This window comes from Passer montanus, unplaced genomic scaffold (genome assembly GCF_014805655.1).
Source record: "Passer montanus isolate IOZ18808 unplaced genomic scaffold, ASM1480565v1 scaffold57, whole genome shotgun sequence".
NCBI lineage: Eukaryota > Metazoa > Chordata > Aves > Passeriformes > Passeridae > Passer > Passer montanus.
The window spans coordinates 1198934-1213967 of NW_024370705.1; the positions used below are offsets into that span (position 1 = coordinate 1198934).

The window sequence follows — 15034 nt, forward strand, 5'->3', positions numbered from 1 at the left end:
TCCCCGCGGTGGCGGCCGCGCTGTCCCCGCTGCCCGCGGTGGCGTCGCCCCGGCCGGGGGTGCTGGCGGGGCTCAGCGCCGGGCCGGCGGTGCCATGTGCCGGGAGGCGGCGGCCGGGGCCGGCGGAAAGTTTGGTGATGGCGGGAGCGGAGGGCGGAGGCTCCGCCCGGCGAGGCCAGCGCGTCACTGCCGGGCGGGCGGGGCACGGCGGGCACGGCCCCGGGGCAGCCGGGCTCCCCGGCCCTGGGCTCCCCGGCCCTGGGCTCCCCGGCCCTGGGCTCCCCGCGGGGGCTCCGCGCTGGCAGCGGCGCCGCCTCCAAGCCCCCCCCGGCCCCGGCGCCATCGCCCCCGACCCGCCGCTGCCCCGGGGGTTTTGGGGGCTGGATTAAACCGCGGGGGAACCGCGCGGTTTGGGCACGCCTGGGGGTGCCCCTCGGCACCGCGGGCCCCGCGACACTGGGGGCTCAGTACCCCCAGGGGGTTACAGAGGAGGAGGATCCAGCTTGCTGAGGACGAACAGCGCTGACTCGGACTCCCCAAATTTTTGGCCGTCCCAAAAATGCTTTGGAGACCCCAAAAACGGCTGCCCCCAGCGGCTGCCTGCCCCATTCCCGGGTGAGACCAGGACTGCAGGAGCTGCTGGTTTTGGTGCTCCTGTCCCCCTGCACCTGTAGGACACAGGGCATCGTGTCCTTTCCCAATGCATTCCTTTCCCACCCTCCCCCTGCCCTGGCAGATTTGGGGTGCTTGCCCACGGAAAGGAGGAGGCAGGGAGCCGGCAGGTCCTGTGCCCACAGTGGGGGTTTCATTGCCATCACCCCCCACCCTCTACCACTCACTGAGGCGCAGGATGAGGGTCTCCCCATCCTGGGGTCTGTAGTCAGCGATACCTGTGGGGAGAGGTGCAGTGTGGGGTGAGACAGCAGCCACGGGGCTGGGGGGACCCCTGCCAGCTCCCCAGGGACCCCCACCCAGCACTCACCCATCTGCAGGGGGGTGTTGGGCGCAGTCAGGATCTGCCAGTAGTTCCGCTTCTCCTGCCGGGCCTCCAGCCCCAGCACCTGGGTCAGGAAGGGTCCCTGGGGGGTGTCCTGGGTGTGGAACCTGGCGGTGGGACAGCGGGGTCAGGGGGGCGAGGGTGCGGCCTCGGCGCTGCTGGGGGGTACAGAGCTGCTCCAAGGGCAGCTGGGAGCCAGAGTGAGCCCGGCACAGGGCACAGGTGCAGGACACACGGCCTGTGACACAGCGTGACCCCACACACCTGAAGTCACGGGGATCCCGCGCCGCAGCCGCCTGGAGCACGTCCAGCAGGGAGGCAGAGGCAGGCACGGGCACCACGCGGTCATAGAGCCGGAGCTCGTAGCACCAGGGCAGGGGACACTCCACCACCAGCTCCACCGTCTTGTTCCCCGGCACCTCGGCCAGGGGCTCCATGTCCAGGGGTGTCAGCGTGTCTGCCAGAAGCCACCACGGCACTGGTGACACCCAGCCGCCCCTGTGGTGACACCAGCGCTGAGCCCAGTCCCGTTCCCCCGGCTCCCACCTGGCTCCTCCCCGCAGGGCTGGGAGGCGATGTCCAGGTAGGAGCGGCCGTGCAGCACCGGCAGCACCTGGGCCATGGTGGCGGCGGTGCCGAAGGCTTCCAGGTTCTCCAGCAGGGCAGCCATGGCCTGCCCGAACGCCGGCTCCGTCTGGCACTCACCCGTGGCCAGGAACACCTGGGACAGGGAGGGGTGGAGGTGGTGGGAAGAGGGAGGAGAATTGGGTACCTGGTAACTGCACTGCTGAGCATCACCTGCCCCAGGGCAGCTGCCTCTGCCTGGGCACCAAATTCTGCACCCACATCTACACCCCACATCTGCACCAAATTCTGCACCCCACATCTGCAGACCCACTTCCCCCCCTGCCCATTCCCAGCCCAGCTGTCCCCTCGGGTGGCACCCACCTGCAGCGCCCACGGCGTGCTGTAGATGTTGCCGATGATGCCGTCGGGGCCCTGGGCCTTGGCCATGTTCCTGCTGGCCTCGTGTGCGGCCACCCGGAGCTTGGCCGCCAGCCCGGTCCCCACCAACCTCCTCTGCTCCAGGCAGGTGAAGGCCAGTGCCACCACAGCCTCGGTGTCTGCAGGGACACCCCGGTGTCACCCCGGAGCCACACACCCGCCGCGGTGGCACCGCCTGTGCCCACGGGCCCTTACCCACGGTGTTGCCACCGTGCCCGAGCCTTCCGTGGTGCTGGGCCGTGAGGAGCCGCCGGACCACCTCCTCCCGCACCCGCTTGCGGTGCACGCACAGCGCCAGCACGCCCAGCCCGTACTGGTAGTAACTGGTGACGGGGTGGCCTTGCCGCCGGGAGCCTGGGGACAACGTGCGGTGTCACCAGGGTCAGCCGGTGCCTCACAGCTGGACGTGTAGGTGCCAGGTGGGCACTCACCCCGCAGGGACACTCTCACCTGTCCAGTCCTCCTCCAGGTAGTACTTGAGCCACGTCACCAGCGCGCGGTGGGGACTGAGCGGGGGACAGGTGGCCTGCAGCCCCAGCAGGTACAGCGCCAGCCGCCCCGTGTGCGGGGGCTCCTCCCTGCTCCTGCAAGGCACCGGTCACCTCCCAGGACACCGCCCGAGCTGTCACCTGCCCCCAGGTGACCCCGGGACACCCACACGTACGTGCTGTGCTCAGCGTCCCACCGGGAGTGGCCGTGGCCCTGCAGGCTCCTGCGGGGACAGGGTGTCAGCACGGGGGACAGGGGCAGCCCCAAAGGCCCGTGGGGACCCCGGGCACCCACCTGCCGTAGGGGTGCTGGAAGGTGTCCTGCAGCCGCTCCAGGTAGCGCCGCTCCAGCCGCGGGTCGTGCTCGCGGGCCAGGCGCAGGGCCAGGTACACGGCGGGGTCGGGGTCCCGCGCGGGGTCCCCTGCCAGCCCCAGCAGCCGCGCACCCAGCGCCCGCACGGCGCCCGCCGAGCCCGCGGGGGGCTCTGCCCGGCCCGGGAGAGGCAGCGCAGGTCAGGGGCCCCGAGAGGGCCGGGACCCCCCGGCACGGCCCTGCGGCTCCACAGCCCCCCCAAAGCCGTGCCGGGAGGGACCCCGGCACCCACCCAGCCACGCACCCCACACCCTCCGCGTCCCCCCCAAATCCCACAACCTCCGGGTTTCCCATCAAAAAAGAGAGGAAGAAACAAGGAGATGTGCCATGGATCAGGAGCACAGAGGGCCCGAGGGGTGGCGGGGGCTGCGGTGACACCTCCGTCCCCAGGGCCCCGAGCTGGGGCTGGGCACGGGCTGGCTCCGGGCAGGGGAAGGGGCGGCAGGGGCTGGGTCGGGGGGAGCCGAGCCCCGCAGAATGTGTCACCGAGGGGCTGCAGATGGGGCTGCAGATGGGGCTCATCCTCCCCGGCTCAGGGCGAGCCCCGGCCCGCGGGTGCCGGGCGGGTTCGGGGGCCGGGGCCGCACTCACCGCAGCAGCGGGCGGGCAGCAGCGCGGGCAGCAGCAGCAGCAGCACGAGCGGCAGCCCCATGGCCGGGGGACAGGGGACAGGGGTGGCACAGCCCCGCCGGCAGCCGGGAGCGACAGGACGGGCCGGCAGCGGGGACAGCGCGGAAGGTGTGGCGAGAGGCCGCTTCCGCACGCGGGGCCGAGTCAGCACAACCCGCGCACAGCTTGGGCTGAGGCGCGGCCGGGGCAGCGGGGGCAGCGGGGGCAGCCCGGGACAGCCCGGGACAGCCCGCCCGGGACAGCCCGGGACAGCCCGCCCGGGACAGCCCGACCCGAGGCGCCGCTGCTCGGGGCAACGCCGGCGGCCACAGCCCGAAAATAGACAGGGCTGGAACGCGGCCAAACCCGCCCCCTGGAAAGGAGAATCGCCGTGCTCGCCTCCAAGCTCGATTTAATTGAGAAAACGGAGATTGCTCAGCCCGGGAGCCGCGGGACAGGCGGGGAGGGGCCACGAGCCCCCCAAAACATCCCGAAAGCCAGCGGTGTGAGCCGCAGGAGGTGGAACTCCCCCCGCCGGGGGCAGGGGCGGTGCTGAGCCGCAGAAGCGAATGCCCGAGCCCAGGAGGGGATCCCGGGCCCCGCTGGGCTCCTGTCCCGTCAGCCCGGGGCACCCGAGCGCGGGGGCCGGGCCTGGGGAGCCCCTGCTACCGAGACCCCCGGGCCCGGGGGTTTCCAAACACCCGCCCCACTGTGGGCCCCCCGGCCGGTGCTGCGGCGTCAGGGACCACAGGAGGGCAGCGGGTCCCGCAGCTCCGGGCACGGACCGGCAGCCGCCATCCCGGTGTGCGACCGACCCCGGGCAGGCCCGCCATCCCTGCCTCGCTATATCCCGGCGTGCCGCGCGCCATCCCAGCCTCGCTATATCCCGGCGTGCCCCGCGCCACCCCTGCCTCGCTATATCCCGGCGGGCTCCGCGCCATCCCTGCCTCGCTATATCCCGGCGTGCCCCGCGCCACCCCTGGCTCGCTATATCCCGGCGTGCTCTGCGCCATCCCTGCCTCGCTATATCCCGGCGTGCCCCGCGCCATCACTGCCTCGCTATATCCCGGCGTGCTCCATGTCCCCAGTGTCTCATTGTGTCCCGGCATGCCCTGCGCAGCCCCACCCCGGTACATCCCGGCATATCCAGCGTTGCTAGGCCACGGTATATCCCGACGTGCTTCGCGCCGTCCCTGCCTCGCTATATCCCGGCATGCCCCACGCGGCACCGCAATATCCCAGTGCGCTCTGCGCCTCAGGACCCCTCCTGCTAGGGCGCTGGGCTGCCCGTGGCGCGCCTGACTGAGTCCCCGGTGCCGCCTGCCCCGGCCCGCTCGGTGCCCGCGCCGCTCCCGGTGCCGCTCCCGGTGCCGCTCCCGGTGCCGCTCCCGGTGCCGCTCCCGGTGCCGCTCCCGGTGCCGCTCCCGGTGCCCGTGCTGCCGGGCTGGAGCAGCGCAAGGTACCGGGCCCGCGCCGCCGCTGCCTGCCCGCTCCTCCCTTTCCCCCCGCGCCCCCCGCTCCGCCCGGGCCCGCTGCCCCTCCGGCCCCTCCATCCCGCGCCTCCCGTCCCTCCTCCCGCTGCGCTCCCAGGGCTGCCGGTGGCCCCGGGCCGGTTGCGGGGCTCCCCGCCGCCTCCCCGGGCTGCCCCCGACGCCGCCGTCTCTCCCCAGTACGAGCGCGGAGCCGCCACCAACTACATCACCCGCAACCGGGCGCGCAAGAAGCTGCAGCTGAGCCTGCCCGACTTCAGGTGCGGCCGCGCCCCGCGGGACCCGAACCCCCTTCCTGCGAACCCCCCGGGACCCCCGGGACCCCCGGGGCAGCGATGGGCGATGGAGCCCGCGGGGGTGCGGGGGCGGCCCCGGGACCCCCAAACGCCTCCCCGGGACAGCCTCAGCACCCCCCGCTCCCCATCCCCGCCATGGCCCCGGAGCCGCCCCGGACCCCACAGCCCTCCGGGGGGAGCAGAGGGGGAGCAGACCCCCAGCTCTGTGCTGGCTGTGGGGCTGGGACACCCTGAACTCGTCCCCAAGGGGTGTCCCTTGGGTGTCCCTTTCCCTCGGGGTCTGTTCTGGGTTCCAGGCTGCCCAATCCGGGGTTCCCCTCCAAGGGAGGGGCTGGGCAGTCCCAGGGGACTCGGGGGAGCCGTGCCCCCCCCCCGTGCCAGCGCTGTCCCTGTCCCCAGGCGCCTCTGCATCCTCAAGGGGATTTACCCCCATGAGCCCAAGCACAAGAAGAAGGTGAACAAGGGCTCCACCGCCCCCAGGACCTTCTACCTGCTCAAGGACATCAAGTTCCTGCTCCATGAGCCCATCGTCAACAAGTTCCGGGAGTACAAGGTGAGTGTGCCCCCCGAGGGGCCCCCCCGGGGGCTGCCCTGGGCCACGGTGCCCCCACGGCCCCCTGTGCCCCCAGGTGTTCGTCAGGAAGCTGCGCAAGGCCTACGGGAAGAGCGAGTGGGGCACTGTGGAGAGGCTGAAGGACAACAAACCCACCTACAAACTCGACCACATCGTCAAGGAGAGGTGAGGCAGCCCTGGCTGAGCCCCTGCAGCATCCAGCCCTGGGGCAGCACGGCAGGGACCTGGAGCTGCTGGAGAGTCCAGAGGAGGCACCAGAGATGCTGCAAGGGCTGGAGCTCCTCTGCTCTGGAGCCAGGCTGGAGAGCTGGGGGTGCTCACCTGGAGAGGAGAAGGCTCCAGGGAGAGCTCAGAGCCCCTTGCAGGGCCTGAAGGAGCTCCAGGAGAGCTGGAGAGGGACTGGGGACAAGGGATGGAGGGACAGCACACAGGGAATGGCTCCCACTGCCAGAGGGCAGGGATGGATGGGATATTGGGAATTAGGAATTGTTCCCTGGCAGGGTGGGCAGGCCCTGGCACAGGGTGCCCAGAGCAGCTGTGGCTGCCCCTGGATCCCTGGCAGTGCCCCAGGCCAGGCTGGACACTGGGGCTTGGAGCAGCCTGGGACGGTGGGAGGTGTCCCTGCCATGGCAGGGGTGGCACTGGATGGGCTTTAAGGTCTCTGCCAACCCAAACCATTCCTGGGATTCTCAGATCTTTCACCACATCCATCCATCTCTGGGAATGTGCCTCATGTGCACTTTCTGGAGTTACTGGTGGAATTTTGTGTATTGGGCTGGAGAAGAAGGAATGGGAGAGCAGGGAATGCCCAGCCATCCTGGGTGGCTCCAGGAGCACACAGGGCACTCCCCTGGCTCTCCCTGTGGGGTGTTTTCCTCAGAGGGCTCATGAAGGGTCAGTGCTGCCAAGGCTCTGTGAGTTTGGTGCTCATGGGCAAGGAGGGGACACGGGAGGGAGGAAACCCCATAACCATTCCTGTGGAAACCCCATAACCATTTCTAGATCAGGATGTTCCATCACTGTGTGGCTCTGCTGGGATGTGCAGCTGGATGCTCCCCAGTTCCCACTGCTGTCTCACCGGGGTGTCCCCCAGCCCCAGCAGCTCTGCAGGGCCCTGGGGCTGGTTGTGACCCCCTGTCCCCCCGGGCACAGGTACCCCACGTTTGTGGATGCCCTGCGGGACCTGGACGATGCCCTGTCCATGTGCTGCCTGTTCTCCACCTTCCCCCGCACGGGCAAGTGCCACGTGCAGACCATCCAGCTGTGCCGGCGCCTGGCCGTGGAGTTCCAGAACTACGTCATTGCCTCGCGCTCCCTGCGCAAGGTGAGGGGCTGCTGGGGGCTCCCCCTGCCCAGGCTCTGCCCTGTGGGGTCACGGATCCCCCTGGGATCTCGGGATCCTCCTGCCAGGGAGGGGGACACAGCCGCCTCCCTCCGCTGAGCCTGGCTCTGTCCCGCCAGGTGTTCCTCTCCATCAAGGGCATCTACTACCAGGCAGAGGTGCTGGGGCAGCCCATCACCTGGATCACCCCCTACGCCTTCGCCCACGACGTGAGTACTGGGGAGAGCCTGGGGGATCACCCCGGGATCCTTGGGGATCACCAGGGGGTGAGGGAGCGTCCTGTGGCACAGGGGACACAGACCAGGGCCTGGCTGCACAGGGGACACAGACCAGGGCCTGGCTGCAGGAGCACAGGGGACACAGACCAGGGCCTGGCTGCAGGGGCACAGGGGACACAGCCTCCTGTCACCTGGGGATGCCCCAGGGCTGCCGGTACCAGTCTCCCCAGTTCCTGGTGTCCCCAATCATTAACGTGTCCCTTTATCAGCCATTAAAGATTAACCTGTGGGAGCGAGGCTGGTGGAGCAGAGGGAAGGGATGAGTCAGATCCTGCAGCCTCCCCACAGGGGTTCTGCTGTGTCCCCCAGGCAGCAGGGCACAGGGATGTCCCCACTGTGCTGGGACAGCTTCCCCTGAGCCTTGGCAGGAGCTCACAGGCACAGCAGGGCCCTCTGCATTCCCTCCCGGGATTTCCAGGACTGAGCACAGTTGGGTTCAGGTTTTGTGGTTTTATGGTTCTGAATCATAGAACCCTGGAATGTTTTCAGTTGGAAGGGAACTTAAAGCCCATCCCATTCCACCCCTGGGCAGGGACACTTTCCACTGTACCAGGTGGCTCCAAGCCCCATCCAACCTGGCCTTGGGCACTGCCAGGGATCCAGGGGCAGCCACAGCTGCTCTGGGCACCCTGTGCCAGGGCCTCCCCACCCTCCCAGGGAACAATTCCTTCCCGAGATCCCATCTATCCCTGCCCTCTGGCTATGGGAAGCCATTCCCCTTGTCCTGCTCTTGTTCAGCTCTGCCATACCCTGCACTTTTCACCTTGAGTTGGAGTCCCTGGACCAAACCCCAAGATCCCCATCCATGATGGGATGAGATGTTCCATGTATCCAGGCATGGAGGGTGGCAGCAGGACCCTGGGGGAAGCCTGAAGAGTTCTCCCTGCCCAGGGTCTGGTGGTGGCTGGGACATCTCTGTGATTAGGGCATGTTTAGGTTGGTTTTCAAGAAAAGGTTCTTCCCCCAGAGGGTGCTGGCACTGCCCAGGCTCCCCAGGGAATGGCTGCCAGAGCTCCAGGAGCCTTTGGACAGCACTGCCAGGGATGGACAGGGTGGGGTTGTTGGGGGGTCTGGACAGGGCCAGCGCTGAGCTGGGTGATCCTTTGGGGCCCTGTGGAGGGGAGTCCTTTATCCTGTGTCCCGTGCCGTGTGCTGGCAGCACCCCACAGACGTGGATTACCGGGTCATGGCCACCTTCACCGAGTTCTACACCACCCTGCTGGGCTTCGTCAACTTCCGCCTCTACCAGTCCCTGAACCTGCTGTACCCCCCCAAGGTGAGGCCACCCCCGGGGTCACTGTGCCCCACCCTGGGGTGGTGGCATCCGGATTGGTGGGATGGAGGGTGGAAATGAGAGGTTTTTGGCATATCTGTTTTTGGGAGCTCACCCCTTTTCCTCCCAGATCGACAGCCAGGCTGAGGATGAGCTGAAGCCTGCAGAGGGCAAGGAGTACGCCATGGATTCAGAGAGCTACCTGGAGGTGAGGGACACTGCTGGCACTGTGACCCATGGGGACACGGTGGCCTTCGTGTGCTGCCCATGGCCCTCCTGGCGTGGCACCGAAGGACAGAGCCAGATCCCTGCAGGGTGGAGGGGGCTGATCCCAAACTCCCTGTTCCTGTAGGGCAGAGCTGGGCTCAGCCTCGGGCACCACCGGCCTCCCCCTGCATGGCCAGGGTTCCCCCAGTGTCCCATGCTGGGGGTAGTGCCTGGAGGAGGCTGAATTCTGTCCGGGCCATGGCTCTTCCAGCCTCTTACTCTGATAAATCCCCTTCCCCCATTGGGCTGCTCCTTTTCCCACCCCCTGGATGTGATTCCGTGTCCTCTCCTTGCAGAGGCTCTCGGCTCTGAGTGCCAGCCTGGCCCGGGCTGTGGCTCCAACCCACGAGGACGAGGTGGAGATGGATGAATTCCCAGTGGAGGGGGTAAGACGCTGGTGGGGGGCTGATCCCTGGCCTTGGGGGATCCTGTGCTATGCCCAGGCTGGCAGCTTGGGGACAGCTCCTGAGACCCCTCCTTGGCAAGGGCTGTGTGTGGGGAGGAGGCTGAGGGCTTTGCTCTGAGCAGGAGACAGCAGAGCTGATGGATGCCAAGAAGAAGGAGCAGGAGGCTCTGGAGAAGCACAAGAAGCTCTTTGAGGGGCTGCGCTTCTTCCTCAACAGGGAGGTGCCCCGGGAGCCTCTGGCCTTCGTCATCCGGTGCGTGGTGGGCAGAGACCCTCGGCTGCCCTGGCCTCCCCCTCTGGCAGGACTTGTGGGGCCAACCCACCCGATGTCCTGGGGTGGGGTGCCCCTGAGGTCCCGCCTGCCTGCCTGACTCCCTGGTGGCGTTGCCTGCAGGTGCTTTGGTGGCCAGGTGTCCTGGGACAAGTCCCTGTGCATCGGTGCCACCTACGACGCCTCCGACCCGTCCATCACCCACCACATCATCGACCGGCCGCGCCTGGACAAGCAGGTGGTTGGCAGGTGGGTGCAGCAGGGGGCCCTCCCCAGAGCAGCCATCCCTGAGCTGTGCCACGGGCTCCAGAGCCTGAGGTGGGACCCTCTGCCCTGCCCAGGTACTACCTGCAGCCCCAGTGGGTTTTTGACTCGGTCAACGCCAAGCTGTGCCTGCCCGTGGCCGATTACTTCCCCGGGGTCCTGCTGCCCCCGCACCTCTCGCCCTTCGTGACGGAGAAGGAGGGTGACTACGTCCCTCCAGAGAAGCTGAAGCTGCTGGCCCTGCAGAGGGGAGAGAATCCAGGTGCTGGGAGCCCTCAGAGGAGCTTGGGAGCTGGGCTGTGCCTGCTCCGGAGCATCCCAAGGGTAACGGCGGTGTCTCCTTGTAGAGGAAGAGAGTGAAGAGGAGGAGGAGGAAGATGAGGAGGAGGAAGGTGACAATGACAAAGAAGAGGAGGAAGAGGAAGATGAGTCTGAGAAAGAAGAGGAGATGAAATTACAGAAGATGGAGGAGCAGAAGATGGAAGAGCAGAAGACTCAGAGCACACAGAGCAACAAGGTGGGAGCCCAAGGAGGCAGCTGTGGTGCCCCTGTCCCTGCTGAGGAGTGTCCCTGGGACCACTGGGATACTCAAAGTCATGGAATGGTTGGGGTTGGGAGGGGCCTTAAAGCTCATCTTGTTCTAGCCTCTGCCATGGGCAGGGACACCTCCTGCTGTCCCAGGTTGCTCCAAGCCTTTCCAGCCTCTGCCATGGGCAGGGACACCTCCTGCTGTCCCAGGTTGCTCCAAGCCCTGTCCAGCCTGACCTAGAACACTTCCAGGAGTGCTCCTGGCCCCACACTCGTGAGCTGCAGCTGCCAGCCCTGTCAGGGGCTGGCTGTGAGAGCTGTGCCTCTCCCAGGCCGCAGTGAAAGGGCTGGAAATGCCTGTCCCTGTGGAAGGAGGGTGGGTTCCCGGTATCCTGACCTCCCTGGCTCCCCACAGGTGCTTCCTGTGAAGGTGACAGCAGGCAAGGTGCAGGTGGAGGACAAGCAGCGCCTGGAGCAGGAGCAGCAGAGCGAAGAGAAGCGCTTGGCCATCATGATGATGAAGAAGAGGGAGAAGTACCTCTACAAGAAGATCATGTTTGGGAAGAAGCGCAAAATCCGCGAGGTACGGAGGCTGGGCCCCTCACCTGCATCCTGGGGCGGGCTCTTCCCAAACCCCCACGTTCCTTCTGCTCCTCCCTGTCCCTGGGGAAGGTGCTGAGGTCCCTGCCAGTGTCCCCAGGCTGCCCCGGGCAGGCAGAGCTCTCTGTGTCCCCTCAGGGCTCTCCGTACCCCAGCCCCGATCCCGGTGCTGTGGGGTCCATCTTCCACGTGCAGCTGGAGCTTGGGTGGGACCGAGGGCCTGCAGGCCCTGTCCTGCTCTGGCTGAGGGTCTCGGCGTCTCTCCCCAGGCCAACAAACTGGCTGAGAAGAGGAAAGCCCACGACGCAGCCCTCAAGGAGCAGAAGAAGAACAAGAAGGCACGTCAAGCATGACGGGGCCGGGGCTCCTGGATGGTTTTCCACTGTTGCTTTTGGGTGGAAAACCCTTGTCTTTGCTCCCGGGGCAGAAATGCTGTGTTTGAAATGTTTCCCATCTGTAAATACACCTGCTGCTCTGCCTTTCCCCGCTGCCCTCTGTGGAGTCGGTGTTACAAGGACTGTCCTCTCCGTGCTGGTGCCACCTCTGCGTGAGGAAGAGGAGGCCAGGGAGAGCTCTGGGATTGTTCCCTGTGAATTTGCACAGCCCTGGCTGCTGAGCCTGGCTCCCAGGAGCTCCCCGGGGCAGAGGAGTGCAGAGCCTGCAGCTGCTTCCCAGTATCCACACAGAAAACCATATTCCCCTGTATTTTTATTTTTAATTAAAGAAGGTGACGCATTTCCTGGTGCTGTTTGTTGTCTGCTCCTTCTGCCTGGGCATGGGGGAGGCCCCTCAGGGGGTGATGTGGATGGATGTGGAGATCCATGGCTGCTGCCAGGGTTGCTGATCCTGCTGGATGTGTTCTTGCATCAGCAGTTGTCTGTCAGTCCTGGGTTTTCCCCCAAAAACACCTTGGAGACACTGCAGCTGGGGACACGGTGTCTTGTGGGGTTTGTGGGCACACCTTTGTTCCCAAATGTGGTGAAGGCTGTCTCACTGAGGAATTTTTGGAGGATACCACTGGCACTGCTGTGGGGACACAGAGAGGATCTGGAGAATAACAGCCCTGGGAGTGAGCTCAGACAGGGAACAGCTGGCAACACCCAGACTTTCAGATTTAGTTTCTTTTCCTAGATATTTGTTTCCTTTTTATTTGTTATTTTTTAAAATGTTCAATTTTATTTAAGTGCCTTTTTTCTTTTTACTGTTTCCATTCTCTCCCTTTGTTTTCAATTTTTTTTTCATTTTTTTCTGTCTTTTATTCCTTTTTATTTTATTTTTCCCCTTGACCTCTTTCCCCCCCTTTTTTTCCCCTCCCTTTTTTTTTCTTATTTCCCGTTCTTTTTTTTTTCTTTCAGCTTCAGAGGGTTGGAAGGCTTTTCCCTTTGTTTTTCTCCTTGCTGTCCCCTCTCACAGGAGGAGCAGGACTGACCCCTGGGGCACCCCAGGGCTGGGGCTCCTCACAGATCAGGAGACCCTGAACGGGGCCTCAAGCCCTGAGAGTCCCAGTCCCAAACCAACCAACCCCTGCCCCAAATAAACCTCAGCTCCCAAAACCCCGGCCCCAAACAAACCAACCCCAGCCCCAAATAAACCTCAGCTCCCAAAACTCCTGCCCCAAACAAACCCCTGCCCCAAATAAACCTCAGCTCCCAAAACCCCGGCCCCAAACAAACCCCATGTCCCAAACCTCCAGCCCCAAACAAACCCCTGCCCCAAACAAACCCCAGCTCCCACAACTCTGGCCCCAAACAAACCCCAGATCCCAAACCTCCAGCCCCAAACAAACCCCTGCCCCAAACAAACCCCAGCTCCCAAAACCCCGGCCCCAAACAAACCAACCCCAGCCCCAAATAAACCTCAGCTCCCAAAACTCCTGCCCCAAACAAACCCCAGCTCCCACAACTCTGGCCCCAAACAAACCCCAGATCCCAAACCTCCAGCCCCAAACAAACCTCAGCTCCCAAAACCCCGGCCCCAAACAAACCAACCCCAGCCCCAAATAAACCTCAGCTCCCAAAACTCCTGCCCCAAACAAACCCCAGCTCCCAAAACTCCTGCCCCAAACAAACCAGCCCCAGCCCCAAGCAAACCCCAGCTCCCAAACCTCCGGCCCCAAACAAACCAGCCCCAGCCCCAAGCAAGCCCCAGCTCCCAAAACCCCGGCCCCAAGCAAGCCCCAGCCGCAGGCCTCCCTCGCAGCCAGGCCTCGGGGCTGGGCCGGCCGGGCAAGGCCGGTGCCGGTGGCCACAGACCGGTCCGGCCGCCCGGGGCCTCCCCGGCACATAAAGGCGTGCGTCCGGCCCAGTGTGCCTGGCCCCAAACAAGCAAACCCCTGCCCCAAACAAACCCCAGCTCCCACAACTCCGGCCCCAAACAAACCAGCCCCAGCCCCAAGCAAGCCCCAGCTCCCAAAACCCCGGCCCCAAGCAAGCCCCAGCCGCAGGCCTCCCTCGCAGCCAGGCCTCGGGGCTGGGCCGGCCGGGCAAGGCCGGTGCCGGTGGCCACAGACCGGTCCGGCCGCCCGGGGCCTCCCCGGCACATAAAGGCGTGCGTCCGGCCGAGTGTGACCCCTCAGTGTTGCCACCCTCAGCCTCCTCACCCAACGCCTCGGGATCCACGGCTCCCTCAGGATCCACGGCTCCGGCCATCACAGCTTTCAGTGAGTGCTGCTTTGCACCCCCAAATCCAGGGGGGACAGGGACAGGGGTGGGGATGAGGTGGTGGAGCCCTCCCGGGACGTGGTGGATGTGGGGAATGGGGGGTTGCAGCTTCCCTGCTGGTCACATTTGTCCCCAGGCTGTCAGCATTCCATGGCTGAGCTGCCACATACCGGCCACTGCAGCTCTCTTCTGGCTGGAAACCCTTTACAGCCCATTCCCCAGAAAATGGGACACCTGGAAATACTTTGTGACCCATTCAAAAAAAAAAAAAAAGGTGGGGGGGAAACCTGGAAAATCTTCGCAATCCATCCCCTCAAAAAAACACAGGGGAAACCTGGAATCCCCTCATAACCCGCCCACAAAAAGGGGGAAAATCTGGTATCCTCTTATGACCCATCCCAAAAAGAGGGGGAAACCTGGAACTGGGAGAGGTGCCCTGTAGAGACAGGGTGGGACAGCTCATCACTCCCACGCCACCAGTTCCACAGCACATCCTGTGACTGTCTTCACCCCTTCTCTTGCAATGATGATGATGATGATGAAAACTGAGGTGTTCTGGCTTTTCCTGATCTCGGGGGGTCGTGCAGGTTACCCTGGTGTGGTCAGGCAGGATGGGGCAGCTGCCAGGGATGAGGCAAGAGCTGCCACCTCACTGCAAGGTGATGTCCACAAATCCTGTAGGGACAAGCTCTGAACCCCGAGCACCCCCAGCAGGGATGGTGAGTCCCAGGCATGGCCAGGGTGGTCACCCCTTGCTTGGGGCCCCAGCGCTGACACCACCCCCTTTAGTGACAGACTAAGGGCAGCAGGAACAGCCTAGGCTGCATCCAGGAGCACAAGAGCCCCTTTTCCACCCTGCCACATGCAGGGTGACGGACCAGCGACAGGGCTGAGCCCTCCTGGTGTGGCCAGGGCACCCTCTGGGCCCCCACTTGGCTGCTGTGACAAGAGGCGGGTGGAAAGGCTGCTGGCATCGTGGTTGTCCCACAGATGTCACACCAAGGTTGGAGATGCCAGAATATTGCTCTCATTAAGGCCATAAATCCATGGAAACTGTGGGAGGGAGGAAGGAGGGCGGGGAGGCTGCGGGAGGATGAAGGGGAGCCGATGGTGCGTGGCCCGGCTGGGACGGGGCGCGGGGGCCAGCTCCCCAAAGGCAGGTGAGCTCGGGCTGCGGGAGGTGACGGCCGGGCCGTCGGTGCTGTGGGACGAGGGGCAGCAGGCCGGTGGCTGGCGGGAGGTGGGTGCCGCCGCCCAGGGACAGCCGCCGGCACCCAGGGCTGTGGGGCCACGCCGGGCCGGTGGCAGCGAGC

At 65.4% G+C, this 15034-nt stretch overlaps 2 protein-coding genes and 1 long non-coding RNA gene across 5 annotated transcripts; 1 reads left to right on the forward strand and 2 right to left on the reverse strand.

Moving 5' to 3' along the window:
* Window positions 1–783: 783 nt before the first annotated feature.
* On the reverse strand, window positions 784–3682 carry TCN2 (transcobalamin 2). Of its 3 annotated transcripts, none has more exons than XM_039725897.1 (10): window positions 3455–3682; window positions 2786–2975; window positions 2667–2714; window positions 2453–2586; window positions 2198–2356; window positions 1946–2121; window positions 1544–1718; window positions 1262–1454; window positions 983–1104; window positions 784–890 (listed from the first exon to the last, which is right to left on the reverse strand). In XM_039725897.1, the coding sequence occupies exons 1-10, from the start codon at window positions 3513–3515 to the stop codon at window positions 829–831; spliced, it is 1320 nt and encodes a 439-aa protein (XP_039581831.1). In that variant the 5' UTR covers window positions 3516–3682; the 3' UTR covers window positions 784–828. The 3 variants fall into 3 exon arrangements, with proteins under 3 accessions (XP_039581831.1, XP_039581830.1, XP_039581832.1); XM_039725896.1 differs by having other exon boundaries at window positions 2661–2714; XM_039725898.1 differs by lacking the exon at window positions 2667–2714.
* A 2211-nt stretch (window positions 3683–5893) lies between these two features.
* On the forward strand, window positions 5894–11798 carry PES1 (pescadillo ribosomal biogenesis factor 1). Its single transcript, XM_039726024.1, has 12 exons — window positions 5894–5997; window positions 6985–7156; window positions 7294–7383; window positions 8612–8728; window positions 8856–8933; window positions 9289–9378; window positions 9521–9651; window positions 9793–9918; window positions 10011–10195; window positions 10353–10450; window positions 10877–11044; window positions 11331–11798. Exons 2-12 carry the CDS (start codon window positions 7034–7036, stop codon window positions 11412–11414), a joined length of 1290 nt encoding a protein of 429 aa, XP_039581958.1. The 5' UTR covers window positions 5894–5997; window positions 6985–7033; the 3' UTR covers window positions 11415–11798.
* LOC120510313 lies at window positions 11425–13954 on the reverse strand. Its single transcript, XR_005629452.1, has 2 exons — window positions 13661–13954; window positions 11425–12087 (listed from the first exon to the last, which is right to left on the reverse strand). It is a non-coding gene; the product is annotated as an uncharacterized LOC120510313 (long non-coding RNA).
* Window positions 13955–15034: the final 1080 nt, after the last annotated feature.

Coding starts and splice junctions, on each gene's coding strand:
- PES1 (XM_039726024.1), top strand. CDS start 7,034: ATGTGCTGCCTGTTCTCCACCTTCCCCCGCACGGGCAAGTGCCACGTG. Junction 7,157..7,293: donor CCTCGCGCTCCCTGCGCAAG/GTGAGGGGCTGC, acceptor CTGTCCCGCCAG/GTGTTCCTCTCCATCAAGGG. Junction 9,379..9,520: donor ATGAATTCCCAGTGGAGGGG/GTAAGACGCTGG, acceptor TGCTCTGAGCAG/GAGACAGCAGAGCTGATGGA.
- TCN2 (XM_039725896.1), bottom strand. CDS start 3,515: ATGGGGCTGCCGCTCGTGCTGCTGCTGCTGCTGCCCGCGCTGCTGCCC. Junction 1,455..1,543: donor GCCCTGCGGGGAGGAGCCAG/GTGGGAGCCGGG, acceptor GGCTTCTGGCAG/ACACGCTGACACCCCTGGAC. Junction 1,105..1,261: donor CGGGATCCCCGTGACTTCAG/GTGTGTGGGGTC, acceptor TCCCACCGCCAG/GTTCCACACCCAGGACACCC.